The 22,422-nt window shown below is 34.6% G+C and overlaps 1 protein-coding gene across 3 annotated transcripts in view; it reads right to left on the bottom strand.

The window, feature by feature from the left end:
* The window catches only part of LOC123686458, a 182,662-nt gene that overhangs the window by 29,249 nt on the left and 130,991 nt on the right, over positions 1 to 22,422 (bottom strand). For all 3 annotated transcript variants that reach the window (XM_045626608.1, XM_045626611.1, XM_045626609.1), the window contains one exon: positions 10,633 to 10,830. In XM_045626608.1, coding sequence (XP_045482564.1) covers positions 10,633 to 10,830 — 198 coding nt within the window. The remainder of the gene's footprint in view (positions 1 to 10,632; positions 10,831 to 22,422) is intronic.

Raw genomic sequence — 22,422 nt, 5'->3', positions numbered from 1 at the left:
ATATTCCTATCGGAAAATCATCTATAAATTATAAGAAGCATAATGTGTAGTTTTTGCTCGCTTGTTCAAATTCGTATTTCTGCCATTTTTTCAATAACATTTCGTACAAACCTTCAATCCGTTGTTATATATTACAACAACTCAATTAACCTATAAAGTAGCATACCATTACAATATGAATTACATGATTCTTTCAACACAATTTGATTCATTTTTGGACCAATTTTTCTGTGGAAATGAAACATTAAAATTTCCGATTTTCCCATTTATCGAATATCGAATTATTTTGTTAGATAATATGGAATATGAAAGATTTTTCTTTTATTTGCAAGTTGTCATTACTTTCATAATACTATTTCAAGGCAATATCTCTTGTGAGCGTTTCAAACAGTGCCTGAAAATGTCGTTAATGTTTAAGTATTCAAAGCGAAGACGAATAACTGAATGCGGGTAACTTTTATCGTTCAAAAAATGTGAAAGCCCAAATAATTTACTATTGTATATGACTTTAAATCAACAATGGGATTGATGTTTATATATAATTCCAGTATGAATGTTTCATTTCGAATCGATCAATTGGTATATCCTTGAAAAGAGAGACTAGATAATTTATTGTTGTGAATATTTCAGGAGGTACAAGATAATACTTTCAATATCAATTTAATATCAGGGAGCTTATTCATTCTGATTGCATGATAAGCTTCGATTAAGGTATCGTTATTTGCATATTACATTTTATCAAGCATGTATCACTTTAGAAGGGTTACCTACAGAAGTAGGCTCAACGGTCATTTCAATTTGTCTTCCCCTATTCGTAGACACAGAACAAAAACATTCCTCTTCCTGTACAGCCTATTATCATTAAGTGTACCATACCATTCCAGGTAAAATGCCGGAAATCAATTTAGTCCAAATGACACTACGCAGTGACTATATAATTATAAACCACCCATGATTAAAGCGTTGTTACTTTCGATTTTTTTAGATTTACCCCTCTTGTGTAACGGTTACAACACGATTAACATGTCAGTGTATTCTTGAACCTTTCAAACTCACCACACATAACAGGCCAATGGAAAAGTCCCCGGTCTACCATAGTAAAACACATTTCTTTGTCAAAATTTGATTTTATTATTCAACATAGTTGTCTTCGAGGGCGATACAGCGATTATAGCGTTCTTCCAACTTTTCAATACCATTTTTGTAGTACGATGTCTATCGCTTCAAAATAGGCTTCAGTTTCGGCGATTACTTCTTCATTGGCGCTGAATTTCTTTTCAGCGATCATTCTTTTGAGGTCTGAGAACAGGAAAAAGTCGCTGGGGGGACAGATCTGGCGAATACGGTGGGTGCAGAAGCAATTTGAGGCCCAATTCATGCAATTTTGCCATTGTGTTCATTGAATTGTGACACGGCGCATTGTCTTGATGAAACAGCACCGTTTTTTCTTCAAATTGGGCCGATTTCATCCTTTCAACGATCCAATATCGCTATATAATAATCGCTGTCGATGGTCTGGCCTTTTTGGAGGTAATCAATGAATATTATACCTTGCGCATCCCAGAATACTGATACCATAACCTTGCCAGCTGAGTGTTGTGTTTTTTTTTCGCTTTGGATTCGGTTCATCGTGTGCAGTCCACTCAGCTGACTGTCGATTGGACCATGAAGCCATGTATCATTCATTGTCACATATCGACGCAAAAATTCAGGTTTATTACACTTAAGCTACACTCACAACGCAATATCTCCCAAACTAATGGTCGGACTGCTGTCAAACTAAAAATCATATGGATTTAATACTAGCACCGCCATCTGTGCTTCAGACCGGGGACATTTCAATTGGCCTAATATCAAGTATGATTCTTATTCTGAAAAACTCATATATTACCTGCTTTATTATATTTCCTGATTATTTGGGATTACTTACGGAGTAAATAATAAAAATATTGAATCATCACAGAACCATGTGAACATTGTGAACTAAAGTCTTCAATTTTAATGTTTATTTTGCATTACCATTGCTTAAATGGTATTTCTAGGACAATATACATAATAATGGAACGGCTTTACACGGTTTTGTAATAATTTTATATTTATCTCGAATACCATCGAATTTTATGGAATAATTATAGTCGAAATAACATAACTTTAAACTTCAAGAATTTTTGCATCCTCATACTTAAGAATAATTATCAACGCTTGCTTACTCATAATTTAACTGTTCAACATCGTGAAAAATCACTCATAATAAAACCTGATCGATATCCGTATCTTCGACTCATTTCTTTCTAACGTTAACAACTCTCACACTTTTTTTCCTGTAATAATTATTTTTTATCGTCCTCAACGATCATCAACTAAGAACTCCTATTCTACCAAATTGAAGACTAAGGCTTGATCATCAAAGAGATGGACATATCAATCTGGGTACCTGATCATCTTGACCTTGTTTGTATCTCATGATTTATTTAATGACTAATAATTACTTATACAACCTGAACACTGCACTCACGTTTCAAAGAAAATGAGAACCATTAAAATACGAAAGTACAGTCTAATGTGCAGATTTTAGGTTACTCAGTCTTCATGTTATGCAAGTAAAAATACTCAAATATAGTTAGAGTTTTTTTTTTCTCGTAAGAATTGGCCTATAAACGAATGATCTGAATCCAGCATAGTTTCAATTATATAAGTTTCTCTTCTTGTGTCAAAGGTTGAGAATACTTTATTCCGATGAAGATTGTTACGATGATACGGAGGTATCATTAAGATATGGGAAAATACTAAAAGTGAACAATCCGTTACCATAAAATAATTACTGTAATTTCTGGTACCTTTCATGAATAGTAATCGGAAATTTCTTGCAACAATCGAGTTGAAAATATCTCGGATGAGTTCAGAGGTAAAATAATGGATAAAAAAGTTAAGAACTTAATCTCTTCAACCGAAAGACACACAGGTTCGATCATTATGATTCTGGCAGTTATTGAGAAAAATACAATAATTAAGAGTATGACTGAATTACCATTATGTAGCACCCACAACAATAGACTATCAATTTCATCAGCAACTATCAACGAAAATTTATAGCTTTCAATGCGCACCTTTTCCATAGCCGATGGATTAGGGAAATACGTGAAAATCAATAGATAAGATCATGTTATTGAATATGGAAGGTTGGAACAGAAAGTTAGTACGCTCATTTCAGTAATAAAACGTTTTCAACCTGATATGGTTCCATGGACTAAACCATAAAGATCTCGTTAGGTTATTTTTAGAATATATGAGAAAACGTAATTGGGAAATTCTAACTTATCTAGAGTCTCATTTGATCCTTGTTGTGAATACTTCATCACAGGATTAGAAGGTGTTGTAATAATTAAATAAAAATACGTTTTTACAGAAGGCAGTTTGTTTTCCTCAAACGATACCAGAAGTTCATGAATGGAAATAAAATACCAATAAAAAAGCGGAACCCTATCCTGTAGAGTTATACGCCGGAAATAAGCCTAAAAACCTTCCATACAACGTCTTTAATACCCTTTAATGATACACTGCGTTGGCTAAAAATAATAGTATTGTTGTGGGCAGAAGGTTGATGTGAACTCTTCGTGTGTAACAGCAGAACCACGAAGGATCGTATTCCAAGTGACTCACAATAAGGAGAAGAGCACGCAGTTGAAATTCTTTGGAAATTTTCAGGTAGATGATAGCTCTGTGAAACTTGAATCCTTTGATTTGCATTTAAAAAAATACTGCAGATTTCCACAATAGTTTATCATTTCCTTTGTCTTAATTATACAATAAAATTGTTATAATGACAATACTGTGTAGTTTTTTGGCATTTTTATGTCATTTGTTTCTAGTAGGTTATGTCATTCAATCATGGAGACACGAATCGAATTTGGGACACCCTGTACAAGGTCTTTAATTGTACAATGACAAAAGAACAATAAGTAAACGCCAAAGTGTCATTTACTTCTACTCTGTACGAATTTTCCATTACATATAACTTTTTGACAACTTTTGTAAAAATGGTCACCCCTTTTAATACAGGCTGATTCACCGGGATGGCCTATTAGACGTTTATAGAATACCAATCATAATTCTGAGCTGAAAATTTGAATATTGCGGTATGAGGCAATGATCTTTATCCCTGAAATATTTTCAGATCTCTAAAACTTGCGGTTATACCGGTAACAGATTACTACTTCCTTATTTCAAATGGCACACCCCGTATATTATTGCATCACTAGATAGCATTTTTGCCAACAATTTCGGCAATATGCCATACCTAGGGTAAAAATTCAACGGTTCATGAGTTAATGGGATTCTCATGAAAAAATGATTGCGATGAGCACTCAATTTTTTGAATATTTTGGCAAAAAAAAGGTTTTTTTGGAAAAACTTTTTTCTTCATCGATTATGCAAATACGTTGTATTATAAGACCGTTTGCGGTGTGGACCAAAAATTTACAGGGTGTTTATAAGAAGATCATGAACTTGTACAACTCAAATTCATCAGAACTCGAGATTTTCAAATTAAAACCTATTTTTTTTATTTTTTAGTCGAATTTACGTACAAAAATAGTGAGGGTTACTTAAGCAAACTCTATACCTAAAATGAATAATTAACGAGTTATCGAGGGAGAAATTTAAATGAGGAAAAACCGCAATTTATTTCTGTGTGGAGTCTGTGACTCCCGGAAAACACAGAAAGAAACTAAAATCCCGGTGAATCACCCTGTATATTACCCTGTGTATGTCAAAAACTGGTCATAGCAATTACAGTACTGTTTAACATCATAATAGTCTACTCGAATTGAGAATAATGACAAAAAATTGGAAAATTCGACGACTTTTTTATTTACAAAGTGAATTATGAACTAAACGAATTTCATTTTGAATAATGTTTGACTCACCCCGTATCTAACAATAATTTTTATTTAAAACCAGTCTCAAATTTCTACATTAGTGTAAGCGATATTTGTCGTGCAAAAATGTTCCATTAAAGATGTTTTTCTATGCCATTTTCCAACTTCCACACCCTGTATCTCGAAAACTAGTAATAGGATTGAGTTGGACCCAAAGACTTTCTTGTTCCTAATCTACAACATACGAAATATTCAGAAAAATTAACCGGTGCCAATTTTTCCATTAGGCTGCTGACTGGTCTTTCGAATCGGATCACAGTTGATTATTCCCAACCCTGCTGAATAAGGAATACATAAAATGGAAATCCAGGTGAAATGTCAAACGATTTGACCCGTACTTAATTTAATGTAGTGGCAGCCTTTCAAAGACACGGTAATTTGTTATTCTGATGAATATAAGGTTGTTATTATTGGGTGAAGTCGATCCATGTTTGAAACATGAAAGATAAGCTTTCCTTTCTTTGTGAAATTCCATGTTGTTCGGTAAATACAAATCACGATTCGATCATAACAATATCAGCGATCGATGTAAGCGATTTAGCGAAATTATCATAATCGATCCAAATCACCACAAATGATCTTCAATGATCGAAAGGAAGTGCGATTTTTTTCATGCAATTTACAACAGATAGAAATCAATTGAATGCGAACATATTGTACAATAGGAGAGGATGTGAATTTCCATTTCTGCATGAATTTCAGAGGCAACATATTTATGTTTGAACATCCGGTCCGTTAACAAGAGAAGCACAGTGGAACGACCTCGAATTCACCCATCTGAAGACCACAGTTTCATTACGTTATGTTTATTTTCATTGTAAATATCATCCGGATCCATAATTACAAGCCATATGCCAACTTTTAATTCTTTAAACTGGCTGAACCATCAATTTATACTGTCTGTCGTGAAATGCATAGTAGCCTGACTATTATTGCGTGCATGTGTGGCACAATTTTTGGGCTATACACAAAAATCTGTCAATATTCAACAATAGTTCATTTTCTTCTACTTAGCTATTACTTTTTGAAACTAGGTATTTTTCCTATCAGACGTTTATGGAGAATTGATCATAATTTTGTTCAGAAAATTTGCATATTGAGGTTTGAGAAAATGGTCTTCCTCCCTGAAACATTTTTAGACCTCTGCAACTTCCGGTTATACCGGAAACAGACTACTACTTTCTCATTTCACACCCAGTATATTATTGCATCATCAGATAGCTTATTTGTTGACAATTACATCAATATGGCATAACTTGGGTATAACCTCAATGCTTCATGAGTTAATGAGATTCTCATCAATAAAAATTATTGCTAGGAGGATTCAATGTTAAGAAGATAAAGTTTTTCGAAAAGAATTTTTTCATTTTCGATTCTGCCAATACGTAGTGTTATAAGACCGTTTGAGGTTTGTACCAAAAATGTAAAGGGTGCTTATGAGAAGATAATAAACTTGAACAACTCATCCTTTCAATCAATTCTACATGTAAAAAAGAGGGGTATAGGTATAGTAAACCCTATACCTAAAATGAAAATTTCAAATATTATCAGGGAAAAACTGTGAAGAATAAATAACACGATATTTTATCAGGATGACGCAATTCGAAGTAGTATCAATTCGAAAAATGGGCAAATATAACATCCTCCATTCACGTAACTGTCACTAATTCCAATTTATTTAAATAATAGCATAATTCAAACAATGAATGTTTTACGGACGTAGAATAGGAAAGCGTTGTATGCATCAAGATTTTGATCTAAATGGAGTGAAAGCATGTTATTTTATATTCTGCAGTCTGAAAACGTTCCAAATTGAAAAAGATGATATACATCAAAGCGTTTTCAACAGAGTTATTTTTTATCCAAAATACGGAAACTGTTGTAGAGAATGTATGTTTAAATGGGATAATGCCAATTCTCCGTTACTTAATCAACAAACATACAACGTATCCATTTTTATAACAGATTTATCTGTCAATCAACGATGAACTTATTTTTCATACAAAGATATTCCTTGCACGTTTATTCGAAACATAGGGTTCTGCAATAGGAATGATAATTTCAAAATGGTTGTAATGGTAAGACTGTGTATTATTTTTTGACGTATCTTATGTCATTTGTGTTCAGTAGATTATGTCATTTAATCATGAAAACAACTCTTCATCAGCATTTAGAACCTCTACCTACATTTCAATTTGTTTGTGATCCCCCATTTTTTTTTATATACATTTTAATCAATTTCTGAATAAAAATTTCAGATATCGATTTATAAAACCATTTCACTTCATGCGATAGATGAAGATGAAGAATTTCCGAAAGAGGGTAATTTTTTTCCTTCGAAAGATTCAACAATAATAGACTAAGAAATATTATCTTGTGTTTCAGAAACAATTGATGGATTTGAAAAAAGAGATATATAAAAAAAATCACTAGTTTGAAGAATCTTTAAAAAAGTTTGATTGCCGTTCAATTTCTAATAGTCCAATAGATTACAAATAACATTGAACGCGTGCACTCAATAACAGAAATTACAGTTTAGACGCATTTTTTCCACGGACCGTTTCAATTGATCAAGTACCATTATTACCTCGACAAGTACAAGTAATCAATTCGTTTCCATGCTAATCATATATACCATAACGTTTCAACAAATAGCAGAAATCCAAACCAACATTTCCTATCCATAATTTCAGTACTAACTAATGACTAGAGTAACATCGAAGAGGTCTTTAGGAAATTTGCAATTCTATAACTAGCTGTTAGCCCGAGATCATTGAATGGTGTTCATTAAGGTCTTAGAAATCATTGTTGCTACACCCACACACGTACAAGACGAACTTAATAACGTATCAAGAATCGATTTCAATGTAAATGCACTAAAGGATGAATGCAAGAAAGCAAGCAACGATTGCAATAACGAAATAATAATATTTCGATTAAACAAGGTAGTATTTTAAGCTTTTTCGAGATATTCGCACAGGACAGTTGATTGAAAATTAATTAAACGGGATATAATGATAGGAGTTCACGCTCTAACAGTGAAAATAATTGAACTACGTATCCAGATCTGCCAGCAGAACTTTCCCATACAAAGGATTAATTTGACTTAACATCCATAAACGTCAGCTATGATCTGAAGAAACTGGAAAGAAAATCAATATTCTGCAAGAGTTCACGTACTCCACTAATGGCTATATGGCAACATACTATAAAGATATGATAATTTATATTTGAAAGCTTGGGGAACCTGAATGAACTTATTGTTCTCCTTTGAAATATCACGAACCATAAGCCACAACTTAACGACTGTCTTGCCATTATTCAAATTTCTCTTCTTGTGCTGACATGTGGACTCTCCGTCTGAAATCGCTGACATTAGCGAATTCATTTCTATAGTGCAAAACCACATAGGAGTGACCCAAATTTTTCATTTCGATTGCAAACGGGACATATATAAATTAGTAAGATAATTTTTTATCTCCTAATGAAACGATCTTCTTGAAATTTTTCGTTAACATTCGTTTGAGTATTTTGCAAACTGATCTCCAAATATCAGGTCATTCTCAATTATAATCAGGTGTCCCCCAGGATTCAGTCTTAGGACCGATCCTTTTTGCTGATGGTACATCCCAGATCCCTGGCAATAAAATCTCGCAGTCTTGGTGAATTGAGAAGAATATGTGAAGGTCTCATCAGAGGCTTTTAAATTGGTGCTAAAGGAACTCCTTGTTTGTGAATTTGGGTGGTCCAAGATCATCAAATTACAGATGGCGTCTGTTTATTGCCAAAAAAAAAAACTCGTCTTAGATTCAATTTGAAACCTCAACACTCATGTTTTCCTCTACTCAAGGAAAATGAAGTATTGACATTTCTCTCTGTATTCCTATAGCATCATCTAATTTATGTTTAACAAAAATTGAATGATCTAAAAACCTGTACAACGTTTCATAATTACAAAACTAGGCATGAGGACACTATATATTACCAAAAAAATGACTATATTTGAGAAAAAAGTGGAATTGTTTGATAATTCTTTTTTTAATATTCAAGAGCTTTCGTTAATTCTATTATTTGAGTTTCTTTATTTCTGTTTTTCTTTTTCTATTTAAAATTTTATTTTCATTACATTTTTATCAATATGTATTCTTGTTATCTCATTTTTGCTTTTGCTTGACAGTTCCTTTGCATTCATAAAATGTTTTAATAGACTAATTAATTGATTTTGATTGATCGATTATGAGATCAACGGAACCCTGAGCCTACCTCGAGAATTTCCGCTAGATTGTTATTGAAGGGAAGATATGAGATAGAAAATACAGCGGATATCACGGCTTGGAATCAATTAATTTTGACAATATCATTAAGAAATCACCTTCAAATGTCTACATTCGTTTTATGTAATCCCATTTGAGGTAATTCCGTTTTATTTAGCGTATTACTGCTGAATGAGAGAAATTACGAGTCGACAGAAAACAGACAGCTTATGTTATAAGATAACATCTATCAATAATTATCCAATTATCCTGTGATTCCCTGCTCGTATATGCAAATACACTACGAGGAAATAACATCGAAACTCATGATTTGTCTAGCTAGTTAGACAATAACTCGAGAAAGTTTCACTCGAGGAAGAATCAGATATAATCCCTTCTGTTCAGCTTTTTTAGAATTCGTGACAAACGATCCAAGATCAGAGTGCTCATACAGAATAATAAGTATGATTTCATGGAGGAAATGAATCACATCGTTGCGACCTAACCTCTCAGTTTCGCAGACGTCCTTAGGGACCTTCCATATTAATCTCGCAAAGAGATATACGGAAACTTTCACAGAAATCGCTGTAATCACTCCAAATACACTCTTGGGAAAAAAGTGCACTTTCTTAACAATAACCTCCTTTTATTTTTATAACCATTTCGTATACTTCATTGTTTTCCTACTAATTAAAACAATGTACTCAATCAAGAGGATATACAAGGACTCTGAATCACGCTCCAGAGCATCTCTCAATGTTACATTCTAAGAATCGTAGTCTCCTCAAATAATGAGTTCACTACTACGTCAAGAAAATACCAGAAATTATTACTTTCAGTCGATGAACCATCCAATCGTCAAAACATTATTCGAAAGCATTTTCAACTTTAGCACACTATCGCCTGGGAATGGTTACCTCGAAGAGTTAATTTTAGTTTAAGGAAAATAAAAATCTCTAATTAAGCAAGAAAAGAATAAAAAAATACGGTGGACTCGATCTCAGGTTCAACTCAACTTATGAGTGCCAGGACTTTGCGTTAAAAAAATATTGTATTTATTATGATCGTAAAAATATATATTAACATTATGTTCTGTTGAATTCCCAAAAAATAAACTTCCTTATATTTGTTTCCTCAATATTTGCGTTGAAACTTGAATTATATTATCGAGCTAGAAGTATCAAGGAGGTATAATAGCAATTTATTGTTGTACCAAATTTCATGTAAATAGACCTTATTAGATTCGAGAAAATCTCTGGACGGTGAACGGATGATTTTTTTCAATTTTATTCAAAACGTAGAGTGTGAAAATACCAAGAGATATTGAAAATATTTTTGCCTGAAAGGTTTGATAATAATGAAGCGAAATTGTCTTGAAATATGCCGATTACGAAGAAATTACAATTACTACAAAAAAGAGCACAGCAACTGAAAGAACTCACCTTGTTTTCAAGACCTGTCAACGTTTCTAGGTAGCATTGCCATTCCAATGAGCTGAGGAAAAGAAGATGCCATCTTCGTTCTAGTCCATTGGCAATACGGCGAACATTTGCTCTGTTGCAACTTGCATCTGACTTCTTGCACAGCTTAACGACAGAACCCACTATTTTACCGTGATTTTCTATGTCACGGTGTAGCACCTGGAAGATAAAAAACCAAACGTTAACATCGTCAAGGGTTCAAGCGATAAAAACAAAACACAACAATAAAAAAATCAATGAACCAAAGTGGACGAATGTTGGAACGATCAACGTAATGTGTAGCACCTGCCCAAGCAGATGGTCCTTGGCGCAAGAACTGGTTCACAATTTGGAGTAAAACATGATTGATGGCAGGCTACACAGCTCTGACCCTACATTATTAACATTTAATTGAAGACATCAACAGATTCCGAGTATCTCTATAAGCGTTTATGTGCCTCTTCAATTTATCGAATAGATGTGTTAGCGAGAATGATAACAGGAAGACATCAATGGTAGCATAATCGAATGAAATGAGATGTTTATTTCTCATAAACGTTTCATTCCATTCTCAAACACATTTTTATGATTTTTAGAAAACCAGGATGTGTTCTACCAATATATTTCGTTTTATAATGATAATTCCATTCACAGAAATATACAGAGCTCGATAATTTTAACACAGGGTGTCAAAAAGGGACCACAAAAATCTCCTAAAGTATATAACAAACATAACTTCAAAAGGCACAATTCAATTGTGTGAAAGATTTATACCCATCAATAATATTACATAGGAAGTCAAATTAGCAATGGTAGGTAGGTACCAATTCAAAAAGTCACCTAAGGATAGGTCGAACATGACAACCAATAAAATGGCAAATAATTATGAGCTTTTATTATAAATGTTTATGGCTTCATGGTTTATGATGAGTTAGGACGTTATTACTCTGTGATATGAAGTCTTGAAGTTGCTTTCATTTCTTGTCTTTTTATTGTGGTATTCACTGTTTCTTGTTACTTCATCTTTGATGTGGTGGATGTATTAAATGCAGGTAGGTATACTTATTAATACCAATGTGAGAACATTTTATAGTTTGAAGTTATTCCTGTAAATCTCGATAGTTTAAAGGACAGATAGAAACATCATTCATACATCAGGCCGTGGAAGTCTCCAAAGTATGCAAATCTAGCTGTTTGTTCGCATTATTACTTTTTGATCAGATCTTTTTGGTACAGGATAATGGTCCAAAAGTTCAGCTCGCCTCCAAGAAAGAGCACCTTCAGATCTGATTCCACATTTGATGGCAAGTCATTAATGTACAAAAGGAATAATATAGGTTCCAATATGGACCCCTGAGTTACTCCATACATTCCCAGTTCAAGCATCTGTCTCCAACATCCAATTTTTGGAATTGCGACTAGCTTTTCATCAGCTTCAATACAACACCTCTGATGCCATCGTGATTTCTGCACCTTATAATCGATTGAATCGAACGATTTGCTCAAGTTGAAGGTAACCAGCCTGCACTTTTTCCTTTTGTTGAAAGCATCTACAAGCACTGCTAGCATAGTCGATTTTTATTTTATATAAAATTTGGATTAGATCTCTAGAAATCTTTCGATATTCTGTTTATGGTCATCTCTATTACATTTAAGAGACCAGTGGTCTTTTTCTTCCTCTTTGAATATGGGCAATATTTTTGCTAGTCAAGAGCTGCATCAGTGAAGACGATAACATACAATAGTCCTACGATATTTTGCTTTGAATTTTCTAGTCGTCAGTTCGTCTGGTTCGTCAATATAAAGCCTCCCAATAAAACATTGAAAATCCTGGAGATTTGTCTCATCTATTTCCTTAGTACATGTTTATTCTTTTCCTATTGAACTATTTTTTATTACATCGCACACAGTTTTGTTTGCAGCTTTCTTGAATCTTCTCAAGTTGTCCTTCTTTTCAATTCAATGGTTTTCTCTCTGTACAATTTTCGATAGATATTGTAAGCGTTTTAACCTTCCATTTCCAAGCCCAAAGAATAATAATATACGAAAGATTTGCCTATCAAATTCCAGTTCCCCCACTTGTCCCCATTCGATAAAAACTCTATTCAGCGGTACCAAAAAGTGTGTCGCCAGACATTGTATGCAATGCGGAACAATCATAAACGAAAAAAATTTTTCTCCGACCATTTAATTTGTGTCTAATTGTTATAATTGCGTTTGACCCGATATGTTAATTCCCCCTGTAAACTGCGTCCCATAGGACACTACGGTTCATGATGATGTGTACGGCAATTATTATCCAACGGCCAATAACGTGTGCCAGGGCACCAATAATGAGATGTTTGGTCGTACGATCAAGAAATTAAGATGCAGATGAGAAAGTCAAATCTGGTATATCCAAGAGAGCGCTGTTTTCACATGACACCCGAGGTGTGGCCAGTCTAAGAGGCCGATGCACAAATCGCAGAAAATATATGGACTAGAAATTATTGTCATTTATATACAAACACAAATACAGTAATCAGCAAGTCATGCGCGAGGTATCACTTTCTGTCAGGCTAATATATAATATAATAGAAAATCGATGTTATGTATCATCCGAGCATGCTTCAGCAGTTTCTCTATCATTATCTCAAGCAGGACTTTTTCGATGACTGCTGAGAGCAAAAGTACAGACTATCTATGCAGTCTTGTGTTTATGATACCGACGACTCAAACCTCAGCCAGCATTCACATCGCCGAGAAAAAAAAATACAATGGACTCATTGTCCATTTTCTCTACGCAATAAAAACGAAGTGAGTTCGAGTCGAAATGAAATTGGTCTGGTTATAAGAATGAACGGTTTCAAAAACCACAACGCGAAAGATATATTTTATGAATTATCTACACAAAAAAAAAATTTGAATACGGAATCACCATTCGGTTCGTGTGAATGTTTTCAACGTTAGAACGACCGGCTCCTAACCATCTCTCAAATTTTGATACGAAATGAAGGTTCAATTTTCGTTGTTACGTTACAATTACCAGAAAAATTATGCAAAAAACGCACTTAAGAAATTTTCAATATTCTTCGAAACCTTTACAATTTCTACGTTTTTTCTACCAATAATTAGGCATCAACAATAACAAGATCTTCTTCAGACACTGAATGTTCTATAACTACCAAAAAGAAAGAGTTGAAACAGTCTTATAAATATATAAATCAAAAGTTTGTTATAGAAACTATTCATCATATCTTTTCAATTTTTGCAGTTTCAAAGGAAAGTTTTGGGAAACTAAGTTGTAACTTAAAGCTTTTAGCTAAATATAAGCCAATAACAGCTCAATAAGAAATAATGATTTATAAATGAATGTTTCATTATGTTCACTTATGTGATGACTTATTTCAATCTCCATCAACATCCATTTTAGAGAATTTCTCTACAAAGTTCATGCACGAAGTTAATGATGTGATGATAATTTTTTTTACCCAAAGAATTCGCATATTATTCGAGCTTGTTGAATCGCGCACCTAAAAAGTTCTTTTCAGAGCATCAATTATATTACCTGGCGTTGTGTAGTGATGTTTGCAAACTGGTTTTCTACCAACTGTTCTCGAAATCTTTCTTGGAAGCAGACACAAAAGATGCCCGTCATTGCCTCTTCCTTTATATTTGATTTTGTCAATGTAGAACATCTCGATTAGAGTCCAAGTGAGCATTAAATCTAGGACCAAATTGATATTAATTTCGCGAACGTTCCAATTCTTAATGGAATAATTGGCTGTATTTACTGCAAATTAAGGAATCAAATCCCTTTATACCGACCTGGACGTCTCAATAGGTTTTCGAATTCTCAGTGGGCATGAACATCGATCAAAAGATGAAATTAAACTCTGTGAAGTTGTTATTTCAATTGTAAATGTTGATTTGAATACCTATTTCACAGAAGAGTAAGAAATAATATCTATGACTGCCCGTTGTGATTTCTATTTCTGTAAATCTGTATCAGAGTAACAGTTCCTTTTAGTTTGTATACGTTTTCTAAAATGCAAGTTTGTGAAATAAATATACAAGTTCTAACTTTGTCAATTCAGTAAGTTTTTCAAACTATAGGCACAATAATGTCATAATTTCGGTATTCAAAGCAAATCAAGTAATGTCATTTGACTTTTATTATTTACAGTAAAACAACATTTCCCTATTTACGATATTTCTTCTGGAATAAAGATATCTAAAGTTACGAGAACCATATCTGGAAAGTGATGAATAATATTTGATTAGCTGTGTAAACCTACCATAAAAACCTGTGCTATAATAATTATTATGTTTTGGTAATTTGAATAGGTAGAATTATTTCTCAAAAGAAAAGCAATATCAATCTATCGTGTGAAAGTTATGAAAATTGATAATTCAAGTGGAAAAATATTTATGTCGAAACAACCAATTATCGAAAATTATTCGTAATCTTATTACTGTTGATTACTGATGGTATCGGTCGAATATTTTTTTATATCTAATTGAATACGAATCAAATTCCAAAGTACCTGGCACCTTGATCACAATTGATAAATAAAAGACGAGTACGTTTAATTTGAAATACCCTCATCTCAATCAATTTCGAGACCAGACAAATTGTCTATTATTTCTGAAAGTTATCTCGTATGCAGTGCATTTTTCGATTTTTTTTTATTTGTTTCCTTGATTTGCAAATTTGAGGAATGGAGATATAACAACCGAATATAGCAGTTATAGTTTCTGAACGAACTGCAACTGGTGGAAGTTTGTAGTCATAAAAATTTCATAACGTCAAAACCATCATCGATGTAAAAATAATCAACTTTCAAGTGAAATTATCAACTGAATAAATTCCTGTCAATAATAGCCCTTGACAAGAACGTAAGAAATGAAAAGTTGCTGTCAATAAAAAAATAACCTTCCAGAGCATAATGAAGAAAGTATCATTTCTGTCGAACAGCTGTTTTAATTAAAACATGACTAAGCCCTGTTCTATGGTGGAAACTATACTCAAATCATTTCGTAATTACTATCAATTATCATCAATTGAACGTGGATGTGAAATACACCATTCGAGAGATATTGGGAAAATATTTCAATAATTTTTATTGTTTTTGTTAATAACCGTTGGATCTCTCTAGTGAAAGTAAAATTGGTAATTTTTTTCCTCATTATTTATTGAAAGGGGTAAAAAAACTTACGCCATTATTAAAACCAGAAATATTATCGATGTTTACGAAGCAAATCACTGATACCTATCGATCGAACATCACGCAAAACGTATATACAATCATATAATAAACTCGAATCAATCGTCAATTCACCTGCATCTCAAACACATCTGCACAGAAATCTTACAGTTAAGAGAACCCACGATGACTCACTGAAGATTACCAACAAACTGAGCCGCCAACTAGATCACAAGAGAACCGAAAATATTGTAACATCCAATCGGGAAACGGAAACAAACAGGAGATCAAACGAATTCGGATATCCTGTTCGTATTTCTACTATCGACACGTTGACAGATGTAATGACGGTGCTAATAATAATAAAAAAAAAAGTTATAACATCGTCGAGTTCGTAAAGTACGGTTGGAGCGGTCTCGAGGCAACTGGTCTGGATATGTGTGGTGTCTGTGTGTGTTGGTGTGGTGAAAAGTTGAAATATTGTGCATTGGGAATGACCTCATGACATTTGGATGGGCGGTTTTGGTGCGATGAATGACAATAAGACGGTGTTTGGTTACATCGACGGCAAAAATTCGACGGAGAGAAATTTCGGACATAAACAGGCGACCGAACCATCAGGAACTAGTTTATAACTAGTTATCACATTACTCAATAAGTAAAATTTTTTTTTTTAATTTATTCGTCAACATACGAGAGTGATACATATAAGGTGTAGTTAAAATTACCATAGTTAGAATGATCCGATTCAGGTCAAATATGTGCCGTTTTGTTCAATAACTTGTTGCCATTTTGAAAGTAACAGATTATAGTAGGTAATTCCTTGCCAATCCCACCAAACTGCAAACCCTTCCTGGTCGTCAATTCTAGCTTGGCCACCGTTTCGACCACAACCGCTTTTGCTTGACGTTGTCGTAAGTGATCCACTTTTCATCACCAGTCACCAACCGCTTCAAAAATGAGTCGATTTTGTTGTGATCTAAAGCGATTCGCAGGTGGTTTTTTGCTTTAACTCGTGTAGTACCCATATATCGAGCTCATTTCTGAGACCAGCCTTATGCAAATGTTCCCTGAAGGTTTTTTAGAGGTCAGCAAAAAGCCAGTAGACACTGGTGACCCCATTTGGCGAATAAACTGGGTGGTAAAGTAGTTGCAATTAGTTCAATTTCACTGTCTTGATGAAGAAGAATTTTTGTTTTGCATTTGAGTACGTTTTCTCTCAATTTCTGCACTCAATCGATCCAAAAACGTTATGCGATATTCACTGTTGACAGTTTTACATTTGTCAAGATAGTCGATGAACAGTATAATATTCTTAAGTGACAAATTTCGATATGATAATATTCGTTATTTACGGAACATTCTAACACAATGGCTTCTTTCATTTCAAGTGGATACCGTTACATAAGACAATCGACTCCACAGCATCTCGGAGTTAACGTAAACGGAAATGCGTATCTTGACATATGGCATGGCGCACATTAAATTGATGTATCATTAGATCAACAAACATGAACATTATCTATTAGTCATTATTTATATTGAATTTATTCCTCGAAAGAACGATAAGCGAACGTCGGTTCGTTCCTTGCAATGGCACCACACATGAGAGTGGACATGTTTAATTCATCAATTTAGATGGATCATAACAATTCTGCTCCTAGAAGTTGGGTTAGGTTAGGTCGCTTATGTGGGATGGAAATCATACAACCAGAACTCATAGACCAACCTTGCTGGTAAATCTACATGGCTGGCATATCTAGACACCTATCTACATAGGCGTTCAATTTCGCTTCCGCCGTTTTCTCTCCAAAATTCGAGGCTTTATTGTAAAAGATTGGTTATACATTTATGGTTAGAAGTATTGTCCACCGCTGGCACGTTCTCCGATCTTTCCTTTCCCGCTTCAAAAAAAAACTGATGATCTTTTGAAACGACTCGATAACGATTGCCTGTTATGGTTTCAGTCGGTTTTAACAACTCATAATACACTACGCCGAGCTGGTCCCTCCAAATACTGAGCATGACCTTGGAACCATGAATATTTTGTCTGGCCGTCGGCGTGGACGCATGGCAGGATATCCCCATGGTTTTCTGCGCTTGGGATTTTCGTTTCCAGCCACAACGCGATGCAGAAATCCCTTCCGTCTTTGCCTTGCAAGCAGCTGTTCACAATCAAACCAACGCCGTTCAACAACACTCGGCTTCAACTCGTACGACACCCAATTTCTTTGTTTCTGAATTATTTCCATGACTTTCAGACGTTTTGAAAAGGCTTGTTGCGTCACTTCCAATGATCCTGCCAATTCTTGTTGCGTTTGACACGAGTCTTGATCAAGTAATGCCTCCAATCCTGCATCTTCGAAAACCTTTCCTCCTCCACCGCTATGCAGGTCTTCGACGTCAAAATCACCGTTCTTGAAGCGTTGAAACCACTCTCGGCACGTTCTTTCACTAATAACAGCCTCACCATAGGTTTTTGAGAGCATTCGATGAGCCTCAGCCGCAGATTTCTCCATATTAAAGCAGAAAATTAAAACTTCCCGCGAATGACGAGAATTTGGCTAGTAAGCTGACATGTTTAATCGAGAATAACTTTATGATGTAGACAAAAATCGACTAATATTTCGATGGCGTTATGTTTACAAATAACTAAGCATATTGTATGACATCTACGACCTATTTATTTCGACTACCACTCACCGCAACAGCCATCTTTTGCTAAACGGCGGAAGCAAAGTTGTACACCTAACAAAAATAAGGGATCGGTAGAATATCCATTAGTAAATTAGCTAAATTCTCACACTTTCATCAAATAAAAACTTGTCTCTGCGTTTAACAAAAAAAAAATCACTTTTCCTAATGAAAGAGCTTATGATGGAGATAGCAAATCGAGGAATGGGAATATTCTTTGTGTGATAGATCGTGAGCTATTCGAATAATTGAAGGAACAAAACCCGGTGGAATCAGATTTCAAATTGCATCCTGATGATCTACAACAACACGGAAGTAAGCCAATCCATAGAATTATATAATGCTAATCTAGACAAAGCCACTTGTGTTGAACCGCTCGGAAGATCGTTCCCCTAGAGCAGTAAATTTGTGAGAACCAGATACTGGTACCATCAAAAGCACCATAGAGCAATTCCGATTTGAATAGGCTGAATGAGCTTGATGAACTAAAATGCCAGTCGAGATAAAGTTGATTAAACGTCGTCCCATTGTTGAAGTTAATTAGGCTTGAAAATCCGAACTCACGAATATGCTGACCACAACCAGTATGGGTAATTAAAAAAATAATACCCTAGATATTTCCTCGCTCAGCTATGGGGGCTTACTATTAGATGAAAGAAACGAGATATATAGGAAGTGATGAAATGAGGTTACCCACTCACCCGAGGAATTTTTTGGCGCCATTATCGGCTAACACATCGATAACAACTTTTGCGTTAATTTTTTTTTTATATCTACACAACACCAATTAACTACCTCATGTCCTAGAAATTTGACTGACGGACGAACCTAGGTCAGCGATATCAATTATTAAACCAAAAGCACATTAAACTCAACACAAATGTTGAATATTTCCTTAATTCCACGAAATATCCCAACCAATTAAAATATATATATCGCCATCTGGACTAAAGATTCAAATTCCAAAAACATAAGTAGGACTCCAGATAAAAAATATAATGAATAGCATCGTGATACACTTGTGAAGATTCATCATTATACTTTGTATTGACACACATAACACGTCATTTGATGAGTCAAGTCCAATAAAGTTCCATTTTTCTGAAATATTTGACTTTTTTCGTCAAGATAGTCACTTTCAAGAGTAATTCATGTACTACTACACTTCAACATCTTTCTTGTAGAAAGACTCGTCTCTGCCTTCATTAGAACCTTTTTTTTTTTTCTCTGGAGCATTCTTTTGAGGTTTGCAAAAGAACCAATAATCACTGGAAGCCAGATCTGGAGACTAGGCTGAGCCGTCAAGCAGTGAGACAAGGCACATTGTCTTGATGAAACAGAATGTTCTTCTTCTACATTGAGGACGTTTGTTTCAATGAACAATATACCATGCACTTCCCAAAATAGCGATGCCATAACCTGGCCAGCTGTTTGAGATTTTGGTCATTTTTACTGAGTGCTTTTCATTCAGCTCGCCCTCTCTTTGGCCCAAGAGGGTAGTGATGATTCCACTTTTATTCCTCATAAACAGCTCCAAACAATGGGTTGTTGCTTTTGATCAGCGATGAGCAAGCTCAACACTCTGCCTTCTGCTATCTTCAATTCCACTGCTATCCCAAGCAATTTCAATTTAAGATTGCTGAAAACCACTCCCATCAAGACTTAACTCTATGCTACACAATTTTGTCGGGTCCGAGACTTGTTGAGTGACCTGTTAACGCAATTGGCGATAGAAGTTTTGGGACACATCCTTCGTTCGATATATTTTACTTTAACCTCTTTTTTACTGATTAAACTTTGGTATCTTGCAAAATTTTCATGCTGCTTTTGGGTTTTCAATGGCAAGAGAATGCTTGAAATTGCATTCAGTCTCCGATTTATTCTGAAACACGTTTATGTCGTGAATTAGACACAATTCAACCATTCTACCACATTCTATTGTTCAGGAACTAATCCAATAAAGAAACTCAAGGATATCAGATTCGGTACTATTATGCAGATAGTTATTGCTGAATTTAACGTTCCATTCATAGTAACCGCAATCATTTGGGAATTTTACAATGATCTTAGAGATATCGTCATCTATTCTATCCTACGAGATAAATAAAAATTCTCTAGACTTCACCGAAATATTTGTACTCTGTTCTAATTTTGCGATGAAGTCGACATTTTTGAAAATATGTCCTAATTCTCAACGTATCAATACAGCTTTTGAATTCATTCTCTGAGATGAATATTTTAATGGATATTTTTTGGTTCTCTTATTTTGATCCAAGTTCAATCTATGTTTTACGCAAACTTTCCAAGAAACTTCGATGATCATAATACAAAAAAAAAAATTCTTATCTTCGACATGATAGAACCTGTTCGATGTCTTAGACCCTACCTGTTGAATCCAAATAGGTAATTTATTAAAATCTCGCGTGCTAATATTAGAATCAACTAGTCAAAACTTCCATCAACTTCAACTCGTTCAGACCAATAATTACAGGAGATTTCACCAATAAAAGACACCAAGGTTAGTGACGCAACAGTGTTGGGATAATTTAATGTCGGCAAGTCAATCACGTATACAAAAATAAAATTCATATAATGGAGAGTCATGTATACTTTTTCAAGTAATAGAGAAGGATATATAGGCCTGAAGAAGTGATTGGAAGTTTATAAGCTCATGCTGAAGAAAAGTAATGTTATGCTAATCTAAAACGTGCTACCAACGTGCTAACCTCCTGTAAATTATTATGTAGAACATTCACTCAATGATTCAACAAATCGCTGCTGTAAAGAGTCAGTAAGTTGCAACAAAAAATAGGCGAATCGGAGGAGCTTCTCAACGCTAATGATGAAAGAAAAACTTCTGATTGATATCGAAGGTGATAAACTAGAATAATTCTCACAACACTTATAAAGAACAAAAAACTGAAACATGGGTACTTATCATGGACTACAGTGTATTATTCACTCTTCAAATTGCAAAGGTTCGCTTTCCTCGTCTTACAAGAAAATCCCACAACACGCACACTGTGTATCTGCGTGAAGTGAAATTAAAGAAAAACAGAAGATCGCAATGATAACCATGATTCTCTAAGGACGTTACACCAAGTTTAACGTTAGAATTTAATCGAAAATTGTTGTTTTTTCTCATGAAAAACCGAATGAAACATAAAGACAATAAAACGACTTGAAAATATATTCAGAGACAACTCAAGAAACTAACGGGTGTTTTTTTTTCGAGGTATATAACTTTAAGTTGGCAATACTGTTCAAGATGGCGACCGATTTAACAGCTGTCAAGTGATTTATTCTCAGTTTGGTTTGGAAATTCAACATGAATAGACTTGCGCCTGAACAAAGCTTGCAAATAGTGCAATTTTATTTCGAAAATAATGGTTCTGTGCGGAATACGTATCGCGCACTACGTCCATTTTATTTTGTTTAGCGATGAAGCGCACTTCTGGTTGAATGGCTACGTCAACAAACAAAACTGCCGCATTTGGAGTGAAGCTAATCCTCAAGTGTATGTCGAAACACCGTTACATTCAGAAAAACTGACTGTTTGGTGTGCTTTATGGGCTGGTGGAATCATTGGTCCGTACTTCTTCAAAAACGATGATGTCCAGAACGTTACAGTCAATGGTGATCGGTATAGAGCCATGATCACTAATTTTTTCATTCCTGCATTGAACAACCATGATGTCCAGGAGCTGTGGTTCCAACAAGACGGCGCAACATGTCACACAGCTCGTGCCACAATCGATTTATTGAAAGACACGTTTGGTGACCGCCTAATTTCACGTTTTGGACCTGTGAATTGGCCTCCAAGATCTTGTGATTTAACACCGCTAGACTACTTTCTGTGGGGCTATGTAAAGTCATTGGTCTATGCGGATAA

This window comes from Harmonia axyridis, chromosome X (assembly GCF_914767665.1).
Source record: "Harmonia axyridis chromosome X, icHarAxyr1.1, whole genome shotgun sequence".
Classification (NCBI taxonomy): domain Eukaryota; kingdom Metazoa; phylum Arthropoda; class Insecta; order Coleoptera; family Coccinellidae; genus Harmonia; species Harmonia axyridis.
Note: the sequence above shows the minus strand (reverse complement) of the source record. Positions and strands in the feature narration are given on the sequence as shown.